The sequence below is a fragment of the Carica papaya genome, chromosome 7 (genome assembly GCF_054855325.1).
Source record: "Carica papaya isolate Zhongbai chromosome 7, ASM5485532v1, whole genome shotgun sequence".
NCBI classification, from domain to species: domain Eukaryota; kingdom Viridiplantae; phylum Streptophyta; class Magnoliopsida; order Brassicales; family Caricaceae; genus Carica; species Carica papaya.
In genome coordinates, this window is record NC_142315.1 from 12,844,316 (window position 1) to 12,856,042 (window position 11,727).

Sequence of the window (11,727 nt, forward strand, 5' to 3'; positions counted from 1 at the left end):
GCTAAATATGCGAACTTGTTGGAAAAATCTGAATTGCAGTATTCGAAACCAATTGAAACTCTAACTGCACTCAAACATTTAGTGAGCTCATCATTAGACAGTCCATTATTGGATGATCCACGACACTATAGAAGTATTGTAGGGGCATTATAATACTTAACTTTTACACGGCCTGATGTATCTTATGTCGTTAATCAAGTATGCCAGCATATGCAAGCGCCAAAAGAAATTCATCTACAAGCAGTAAAATGCATTCTTCGCTATCTCAAAAGGACAGTTAACTATGATCTTTAAATATACAAAGGACACAACTCCTTAGTTGCATATTCAGACGCTGATTGGGCAGATTGCCAAGGCACAAGACGATCAACCACTGGCTTTGCAAATTTTTTGGGCAACAATATTTTATCCTGGTCAGCTAAGAAGCAACCCACCATCTCACGTTCCAACGCTGAAGCGGAATATCGGGTTGTTGCAAGTGTCATGGCAGATTTGATGTGGATTGAACAATTATTACATGAATTGAATATTCAAATTCAGCATCCACCAGAGGTCTTCAATGATAACATAAGTACAACATACATGTCCGCTAATCCCATACAGCATGCACGCAAACATATACAGCTAGATGCCCATTTTGTGCGTGAACGAGTGGTGGCTCAGCAACTTCTTGTGCACCATGTCGCGGACATCTTCACCAAAGGATTGCCAAGCAGCAGATTTCGTCAACTTTGTGTCAATCTTAGCGTTCTACCACGCTTCGATTGAGAGGAGATATTGATAAATACAGTTATTGATAGTTATCCTTCATAACAATATTGCATTTATCTTATTGATAATTTTCCTTCATGATAAGATTTTATTTATCTTATAATTATTTGTAGTTGTCACATATAGAACACTTGTTGTATAAATACATTCTGATTGATACATAAAGGAGGGAGAGAGAATTATTTCATAAACTCTTTTATAGAGAAAATTAGCATCAGTAAGGAATTCTCTGCAATCATCATTAGAAACACAGTTCAAAATGCAGTACATTGCTTGTTGTGTAATTAAACCATACTAGTAGGATGTGAGGAGAAGAAATAGCTTGCAGTCAGAAGAAGACGATCAATGAGGTGGAAATGCTGGAGATGGTGGCTCGACATAACTGAGGTCAACTTTCTGGGGCAGAAGCTGATACGTAATATTGAGATCTTCAAAAATTTTCTTTAGTTGCAAGACCAGCTCAGATCTCCTGCTAATCTTATCTCCATAATTCTGAAAGTTTATGGTATGAGTAAAAAAGACAGCCATTTTCATCTTATTCACATTCTCAATCTCCTTAACTATCACAAGATGGCCAGGACGCCAGTACTCAGGCTTGCCTTCTATGTACCTGTTGTTGCAAAGTGAAAATAATTAGATGATAGTTTTGGAAACAGAAAGTACATTGCTCTATACAGTGTAAGTAGATGAACTATGTGACCACCTAGCATTTAGAATATGCAAGGATCAGGAACTTTGATCATTTCATTAAGAAAGCATCTAAGCACAAGGAGAAAATGCGCAAGCAGACGAAAGATTAATTGATAAGAGATGACATACGATTTTAATCTATTTTTCAGCTCTCCAATTTGATCCATTGAGGTGGAAATATGAACAGAAAACTCCACAGCATCACCCATTTCTGGACTCCTGTAAAAGTTGCTGATCGGTTTGGTAGCTAGAACTGAATTTGGATAGAATATTTTCTCATTGTCGAATCTTAAAAATACTGTTGTCAGAATGTTCATCTCTTCAACAACCATCTGTGAGATATCAGATGTTAGTCAAGCTGACGGTAACTATAGAATCATAATTCACAAGCCATTTCAGGATTAGGGGAATCACCTGTACTCCATCAATGACACAACGATCACCTACATCAAATGGATGCATCACAAATACAAATATGATGGCCTCAAACACAGTTTTGGCCATGTTGCCAAACATGAATGCTATGAGTAAAAGTTGAGAGGAGATGAAGAGGAGGACTCCAGTTGTCAAAACTCCCATTAGGAGTAACGTTGCAATAATACTCACAACAATCACAACCACTATACCGATCTTGTTTAGCTCCTCTATGGCTGTTTTGCTATCACTCAAAGAAAATGCCAACGATTTGCGTTCAAGATAAACGTTCACCTGCAATCATTTTAAGTTAAAATGATTTGCTTAAAAAAAGTCAGATTGATTTTAAGTTATAAAAACTAAAGGTTGTTTTAACCTTCACCACTGCTTGACATCATAGCTTTCAAAAAATGATCTAAAAATGTTTTAAAGAAATAATTTTTTTGTTTGTTATTTGGATGCAAGACAATACACATTTATCCGGTGTGTTCCTGGCCTGATTTCTTGATGCAGAAAAGGAAGTCTTAAAAGTGGATATATCTCAACAATAAAGATATTTACATAATTGTAATGTTTATGTGTTATTAAAGCATTTAGCTTGTTTAGAAATTATCAAGTATAGGCTTATTACTGGTATGAGTATATATTCTTCTATATTATAGGTTATAGAAGAATATAACCTATAATATAGATTGACTTAAGATTTTTTAAGATTTTTAGTTTTCGTTGTATTTTGGTTCTCATAGGATACCCTATCTTAGTTTTTTGGTAGACTTTCATATGATTATTTCACAAAATACTGAGTTGCTTATTTGATTATTGGCATCCGAGAGCTTAATAGATTTTTTTGCAAGTATTGCTGATTTGATTACTGATTTGATTACTGAGTTCTCTCTCTCTCTCTCTCTCTCTCTCTCTCTCTCTCTCTCTCTCTCTCTCTCTCCTGTATGACTTCTTTTTCTAGCCAAAGCATAAGGTTCACTCTAGGATGAGTTGGCATTTTGAAGATATTACAAGGCTTGGACCCCTCTGCCTGTGCTAGAAAGCAGCCCTATTTGACTTGATAAATTCCCTATAATAGTTCATTTATATTTTATTGGGAGTTAAAATTTATGAAGAGATATTTTTAATACTACTAATTTTCATACAGAATTCACTTACTATCTGTGCCTGTGGTGGATGTAGGTACATTGACCAAACCTAGTAATTCTTGTGTGATCTTCTATGCTATGTTTTCTCATCCTCAATAATGAGTTGCATACATCTAGATATAGAATATATACACACTCTAACAATCATTCAATGGTGTACAGGAGGGGAAATGGTATCCAGATGAAAACAGTATTGAAAGTTGTTAAAAGTCATTTCATTATGCATCAAAACAGTAGAATAGAAAAGCAATTTAGTTGTGCAGCTTACCAGCCAATTCTTCAAAGCCTTTCTCTTCATCTTTTTAGATTCTGCTGCGCCTTCAAATAATTGAAACACGCGGTCCACTTTTTCCTTTTCCATGAACCGCAAAAGATCATCCTCTTCAATGTACCTAATTCATTAAACAGAAAATCAATTAAAAAGAAATAGTAGAATTACCAAATTGCAGGAATTTCTGTTGAAATTAGATATCCTCACCTGCTGTCAGGCTTAGCCACATTTCTGAAAATCCGGTAAGCAGCTGCCTTAGCTTCCCGCTCGCTGTTAATTTTCTCGTCCTTTTGGTCTTCCTCCTCAGCATGAACAGAGTCCAGAGAGTGTGATAAAGTATGCAGCCCTGAACCACTTACGATATCAACCAAGCCTTTCATATCCCAAGCAGAAATTTTTTGTTGATTTGATTTGTTAAGCTTTTCTACATCAACCATTTCCTGTTTTTTTGTCTTGTCGTTCCTGAAACTTAATTGACTATTTGTTCTCCCAACTTGTGGTCCCTGCATCAATGGAGGTCCTGAAAGTGTCTGAACAACATACTGATGGAAAATCGAATCTTGAATCCGTTCAAAGAATCTCTTAACATGAAAAGAAGCAGCAAGTGTCTTTATCAAAAGTGTTTTAAGCAGCCATAGAGCCGCCCCAATAAGACAAGCAGCAAGAGCCTTTGTAATATAATTTAGAACAAGTTTTGTATGCTTTGATCTTGTTACTCCGTGGATAAACAGCAATCCCCAAGCTAAGAGAATAAAACCAAACCAAAGAAAAACTCGGAAACTCTTCCTCACCCCAAAAACAAAGTACATAACCTTCTTTCTAAGCAAAAAGTTTCTTTCAATGGCGAAAACCAGAAGTTTCACAAACCATCCAGTTACCAATCGCCCACAAACTATCACCTCCAGTAAAACACACCATCTCCATAATGCTAGACTCCAGATGGAGGTGTTTTCCAATCTGTCAACAGTTAAACTCGCAACCAAAATTCCAGTCAGACATGCGAATACAATCCACTCAATCCATTCAAATAACACACTCACTCTCCACTTCTTACGTGTCTTCTTTTTACTCACCTCAAGAACCGCAGTCTTGTAAACCTCATCGTCATCTTCCTCATCCTCTTCATCCGTCGAATCTTTTGAAACGGAATCAGTCCTGTTCACCGGCGAACCGGGAGCAGGTGAGCTGGACTTTTTGGCCTGTACTGGCTCAGAAAATCTTGATTTGGGCTTTGGCATTGAAGAGGAGGAAAGCGAATTTTGTCGTGATACGGGCTGAGTTGGGATCTCGGGCGGCTTACCTGGAGTCCTTACATTCATACTTGGTGTCTTGGGAGAAGTTGAGCTTGAAAACGTCGACGTTTCTAGACTGCTTTTGGTATTTTTAAGCTCTGTTAGCTCAAGCTTTTGGTCATTGACATTCCCTTTTGGGGAAGATTTTGTTTGTCCACCGGTTTCTTCGGGGGTTGAAATCTGGAGTATGACATCGTTTGTTCCTTTCTTCTCCGTCACGCCTTTCACTGTTTCCATTAGAGGAAGCTTTACTCTCACAGTTGAAACCTAATCGCCTTTTATCATTTGCCTGTCCAGACCTCTGTCTTTTTCTTTTTTGAACTTGTCCAGGAGGAACAACGAGCTTTACCGGGAGGAAATTAGAAGAGACTAAGGACAGGAGAAGAGAGTTTTTATTTTGGTCAGCAAAAATTTGATTGGGAAAACCGGAATCTAATCCGTCCTAGGGAAGAAATGAAACATTCTCGGTGAACAAACAGGTTTATTCCTGAGAGAAAGGAGGACAGCTTGGGTCAAAGTACAGAAAATAGATTCAAATGTCGAGTGGGTACTGCCAAAAACGAAGTACGTGTATATATATATATATATAGAGAGAGAGAGAGAGAGAGAGAGAGAGAGAGGTTTCGAACCATTAGCAGGATTAAGAGACTTTCATGGGAAACACCGAAAAAAGGACTTTAATAAAGAACATGAGACAGTGGGAATTAAATAAATGGAGAGCATAAGACAAGGGAGAAACAGGGAGCTGCTGCTGCAACGAATTGACCAAAGGAAAGAGAACCATCAGGTTCCCGGGAAAGTTCGTTTTAATATATAAATTTGGGCAAAACATGCAACTTTCTCATTAACCCTTTAAAAATTTACTAATTTTGGGTTAAAAAAATTGAAATTTACAAAATCCGAGTAGCAATTAGGTGCCGTGAATAATCTCTTCTTTTGGCAGTAAAATGATAGAAAGAAAGAAAGAAAAAACAGCTACAATTAGTGAGCAACAAATTTCGCCAAAGAAATACAAAATAGTTTTATGTACTAATTTAAATCCTCAATCAAATTCCTTTATAAACTCTAAATTTTTGTTTTATTCAAACTGATTTTTCGTGGATGCAAATATAAATATCCATCAAAAACTCATTAGTATTATTACTTGTTTACAAGTGACTTATAATTTGCTATGTTTACGTTATAAGTATTGACATGATATTTACGTATAATATGTTTTTACGTAATATGTTTCAAAATATTAATGAACAATAATAATAATATATATTTTTTTATAAATATTTTTTATAGTAAATGTTATATATTTATTAATTATTTAAGATATACACATTATGTAACACCCCAAAAAGACCTTTATTTTATTTTTTAGAATTGTATTTGATTTTTTTGCTATTATTTTTATTTTAATTATTAATTAAATTATAAGGTTATAATTTAATTTATTTTTATTTAATAGGAATAAAAATAATAATAATAATGATAAAAATGGGTAAAATTATTTTTGAAAATTAATTGAAAATGATTTTGTGAAAAATGAGTGAAAATTTGGATTCTGAAGGTGTTTTTGAAAGAAAAATCGAAAATCGGAGGTCAAAACGTAATTTAAAAAAGTTGTGCCACGTCAGCAGCTCAATCAGCAGCCTCGGCCAACCAAGACACGCCGCGTGGCAAGGACACTGACGCGGGACGGAGCCACGTGGGCGATCCGCGTGCACGCGATCGAACGGTCCACATCTCACGTGTGCAGACGGCCCAAATCTCACGTGTGCGGACGACCCATATTGAATCACGCACGGACGGCCCAGATCGCATCGCGATGGACGGTCCAGATTTATTCCTATTTTAATCGTGATCAGACGGTCTATATTAAATCGTAATGGACGGCTGAGATTAAAAGGGGAAGGTTATAAATAACCTCACCCACACCCAACCCCAAACCCTAGACGCCAGTACCCTCGCCGGAGAAGAAGAACCAGTCATCGAAGGAGCCGGCGGCCGCCACCCGTCGCCGCACTGGAGGATTTTTCGATCGCCAAACGAGGTAAAGTTTCTCCCCTTGGCTCGTTTTTCGATGCTGAATCTGCCTATGGCCAAATTGGAGCCAAACCACTGGCCAATCGGTCGGAAAACACCGCCGAAGTCCAGCGGCGCCGCCGCGGCTTCCCTCGATTTTTACCTCCGATGAGGCCCTTCCCGGCTCCCGTTTGATACAATTTTTACACCACTGTGATCACCGTTCTTTTCTCTATAGGTTGACCGGAGCAAAACATCAAATCGCGACTCACGTTGGAGAAGCCGCCGCACCCGAGAGCTCCACCGCCGTTAAGTCTCAGTTTTTCGTGATTTTTTGGCCCACCGAGGGCCCTAGAGTTGTTTTATCGCAGGAACCAATGCATTTTTGGCCGAATTTGGCCGAAAATAGCCAACCCGAGACAGATCGCCGCTGCGGGAGGCGGTGCCGTCGCCGGAGCACAGAGGAGCCACCGTGCCGGAATTCTAAAATTGGCCGAGTAGGCCCTAGGTCTGATTTTGAGTTTTTTCGGGACACGTGTAGGTACCGGAAATGTGTTTCAGTTCTCGAAGAAAAATTTAGGAAATCTAGGGGCTGCCCGTAGGGGCAGTATAAAGTCGATTTCAGACTTCGAAACAAGTAAGGACTTCTTACCCTATTTTCTATCACGGTATTAAAGCTCAATAAATGATAAAACGGTATTTCATGAATTGTGTATAATTAATTAAAGTTGCTAATGGAGCCCGAATCTGATATATTTTTCAGTCAGTTGTTGTTTGATCTATTTTACAGTTTTAAATGCAGTATGGTATCTGATGTGTTTATTTTATGGTTTCGTGTGCATGAATCACGGTTTCGTTTATTAAGGTTTGAATTACTGTGAACCCGTTGTTGTCTTGTTTGATGTTCATTACTGGTTTACGTGTTTATGTTTGATTGAATAATTGAGACCAAGAAAAATAAAAAAAGGTATGTGAATTGAAAAATGGATAATGTCGACAGCTTAACTAGATATACTGAGAGATGGTGGACGGACCAGGTCCGTAGGGAACCCTACCAGGAACGTGGTCTCTCATATCGGACGGGGTATTGAGACCTTATGTGTTTTGGCGCCCATACTGGACGGGGTATGGGGACGACCCGTTTCACCCTCATACCGGACGGGGTATTGAGGTTTATGGTTTTTGGCGCCCATACCGGACGGGGTATGGGGACGACCCTGAATCAAGTTATCAATATGAATGGTTCACGTGTAGCGGGGACCCCTATGGATCCCCATGGATACTAGTAGGCTGATAAAAGAGGAAAATCTGTTGTCTGATAATTGAAATGCAAAGGTATGATATGTGTTATGTTATAAAGTGTGTATGATTTTATGATATTATAATGTTATTGTTTTCTTATGTTGTTTTCATGAAACTCACCGAGGTAAGTGGACAGTAAAGGGTTTTATTATTGATAAATGAATTTATCATGAATTATGCTCCATTGGTCGTTTTTGTTTTCTACCAACCTTTACTTCTGTGATAGTGAGATAATGTGATGTCTTTACTGGGATAGTGTAACTCATTCCTTATTTAACTATTTCAGATCAGGAGGATTTGATTCCCGAGCCCGTCCCGCAGGAAGACGGCGAGTAGACGTATAAGGATTTCATAGTTTTATTTATAACATTCATTACTAGTATTTACCTTAATTAGTTTATTCTTTCATACGTTGAATATGTTTTTGGTTATTGTGTAAGGGATGTTAATCAGAATTTTCATTTCGCTTCCGCACTTAGAACTTTTTAATACATACATTTCATTTTTATTTCCGGGGCCATTATAGTTGGTATCAGAGCCGCGTTCCTCGTACTCATCCCTTACACAATAATGCTTAGAGAAATACCCATCGATAAATCGTTACTCAACTCTTCTTAATGAAATACAGGTGTAGAGAAATGAGGAAAGAAAGACCCCCACTAAACCGAGCAGTCTGGGACGATTCGCTTCGAAAAGACGTGGACAGAATATTTGATATGCTGGAAAGGATCATGGCCGCCCAGCAAGGTCGAGAGGAGAGAAGGGAGTTACCCGAACCTCCCCCACTACCACAGGTTGAGCCACCGCTACAGCAAGCAGATCCTGAGCCACCCCGGCACGAGCTTGCTCCACCACAATACCACCCGGCACCACTGCCACAGTGTGAACCAATGCCCCAGCCACTGTACTACCCGGCACCGCCACAGTACAATCCGGTGCCCCCACTATATCATCAGGTACCACCACAGGGCCCCCCAGTCTATCCTCAGCTGGGCCCAGTCCCTCTTCCACGGGACCCAGCTCCTTCCTTGATCGACCCAGGCTACATAGATAGGTACAGGAGACTGAACCCTTCTACTTTTGCAGGGGGATCCTCTTTCGAAGATGCCCAGTACTGGTTGGCGAAGACCGAGAGAGCTTTCAAGACCTTGGGAGTGGTTCCCGAGCAGAGAGTTGTCCTTGCTTCCTACATGCTGGTAGGGGAAGTAGGTCATTGGTGGGAGCTCAAGTAGACCACCCTGCCTACACCAGCTACTTAGGAGCAGTTCTTAGCGGCCTTCCATGCGGAGTATCTTCCTGAGCACATTCGACACCTAAAGAAGATGAAGTTTGTTCAGCTGGTCCAGGGAAACATGACGATATCGGAATATACTCGTAAGTTCCTAGAGCTGGGCTGATACTCCCCGGAGACATTGATGGATGAGGGCAGGAAGGCCAGGAGATTCCAGTAGGGCCTCCACCCAAAGATCAAGCAACACTTATTGGTACTGAAACTCAAGACATACTCAGCCGTTCTAGCAAAGGCGCAGATTGTGGAGAGGAGTTTCAACACCCATCCTCAGTCAGCAGGGAGTCACCGACCCTCAGCTCCACCCTGCAAACCAGCACCTACTGCATCGGTTCAACCAAATAAGAGGCCTAGACCAGTGATCCAGGCCCCTCCTCAAGCTCCAGAGGCAACACGTGGATAGATTTGCCAGCACTATGGCAGGGATCACGGGGACCGACCATGCTACCGTCTCAACAACACCTGTCGCATATGTGGTAGTGCCCAACACTATGCGAGAGAGTGCCCGAGGAACCAGAACCAAGAAAGACCTCTTTTTCAGGGCAGGGTTTACAACCTCACTCAGCAGGATGCCGACGTCGATCCGGACGTGGTACGGGGTATGTACACTATCTGTGACCATATTGCTCATGTTTTATTTGACACTGGTGCATCGCATTCATTTGTTTCACATGTTTTTGCATCCAAACTTAATATATCACCTGATAAACTTGATTCAATGTTGTTTGTGGCTACTGCTGGGGGTGAAACACTATTAGGAAAAGTTGTGTACAGGGCTTGTGCCGTGGAGATAGCAAATAGGAAACTGAGTATAGATGTGATATGGTTAGACACGGGAGATTTTGATGTAATCTTAGGAATGGATTTGCTAGCGGCGTATCACGCCACCATAGATTGCTTTAACAAGAATGTTGTATTTAATCCTCCCAATGAGGAGCCATTTACAAATTAATAAAATCATTTAGTACTTATTCCTTGATGGCAAGTTTCCTTAATTTTCTAGTACCTTAATCTTGCTATTTTCTCTAACTAGGCAAGCCCAAGAAGAAAATTTGTATCCAAGAGATTCCGGTAGTCCGAGACTTTTCAGATGTGTTTCCGGACGAACTAGTCGGACTGCCAGTGGACAGGGAAGTCGAGTTTACTATAGACCTACAGCCAGGCACCCAACCTATTTCAGTTGCTCCTTACCGCATAAGCCGCATTGAGATAGAAGAGCTGAAGAAACATATCACTGAATTGCAAGATAGTGATTTTATTAGACACAGTGTATCTCCTTGGGGTGCCGGAGTCACTTTTGCCAAAAAGGGAGATGGAACATTGAGACTGTATATTGATTACAGAGGATTGAACAAGGTTACAATTAAGAACAAATATCCGCTTTCCAGGATTGATGACCTTTTCGATCAGCTGCAGGGTGCACAGGTCTTCTCTAAAATAGACCTGCGATTAGGTTACCATAAGGTGAAGATAAGAACAGAAGACATCCCTAAGACGGCCTTTCGAACTAGGTACGGACACTATGAGTTCCTGGTCATGCCATTTGGGCTAACCAACGCTCCGACAATCTTTATGGATATGATGAACAGGGTATTCAGAGAGTTCTTGGATCAATTCGTTATTGTGTTTATCGATGACATCTTAGTCTACTCAAAAAGTAGAGAAGAACATACTCACCATCTTGCCCAAGTTTTGCAGGTCCTCAGAAAAAAGAAGTTATATGCAAAGTTGAGTAAGTGTGGATTCTAGCTTGAGCAGACCGCCTTCCTAGGACAAATCATATCGAAGGAAGGAGTATCAGTGAATCCTGAAAAGGTTGAAGCGGTACTTGGCTGGGAGGAGTTGACATCAGTTAAAGAAATTCAGAGCTTCCTGGGGATGACAGGTTATTACCGCAGGTTCGTTGAAGGATTCTCCAACCTAGAAGCTCCTCTAACCCGACTCACAAAGAAGAATGTCAAGTTTGAGTGGAATAAGGACTGCGAAAGAAGTTTTTCAGAATTAAAGAAACGGCTGACTACTGTACCCGTACTGGCTTTACCGAGTGGATCGGGGGGACATACAGTTTATAGTGATGCCTCCTATCTAGGTCTGGGTTGTGTCCTGATGCAGCATGGGAAGGTTATAACATATAGGTCCAGACAGTTAAAGAATCATAAGAAGAATTATCCCACCCATGACTTGGAGCTTGCCGCAATCATACACGCCTTGAAAACCTGGTGCCACTACTTATACGGAGAGACCTTTCAGATCTATACCGATCATAAGAGTTTGAAATACATATTCATTCAGAAGGATCTCAACATGCGTCATAGAAGGTGGATGGAACTCGTTAAAGACTATGATTGTGATATCTTATGCTATCCGGGTAAGGGCAACGTGGTAGCAGACGCTCTCAGCAGGAAAAGTGCAGGTATTTTAGCCCATTTGATGATTTTAGAATGCAGGAAAATTGGAGCCACACAACAGGTTCGACTTCAGGACCTGAGGAGAGTCATATGTTTGGGCTGCCTGACAGTCCAGCCCGAGTTAATC

At 40.3% G+C, this 11,727-nt stretch overlaps 1 protein-coding gene across 2 annotated transcripts; it reads right to left on the reverse strand.

Annotated features, from left to right (window-relative positions):
• Positions 1–950: 950 nt before the first annotated feature.
• LOC110817656 (mechanosensitive ion channel protein 10-like) lies at positions 951–4,965 on the reverse strand. 2 transcript variants are annotated; one of them, XM_088207849.1, is made up of 6 exons: positions 4,371–4,965; positions 3,505–3,800; positions 3,295–3,418; positions 1,876–2,169; positions 1,591–1,793; positions 951–1,381 (listed from the first exon to the last, which is right to left on the reverse strand). In XM_088207849.1, exons 1-6 carry the CDS (start codon positions 4,824–4,826, stop codon positions 1,114–1,116), a joined length of 1,641 nt encoding a protein of 546 aa, XP_088063975.1. In that variant the 5' UTR covers positions 4,827–4,965; the 3' UTR covers positions 951–1,113. The 2 variants fall into 2 exon arrangements, with proteins under 2 accessions (XP_088063975.1, XP_088063974.1); XM_088207848.1 differs by having other exon boundaries at positions 3,505–4,965.
• Positions 4,966–11,727: the final 6,762 nt, after the last annotated feature.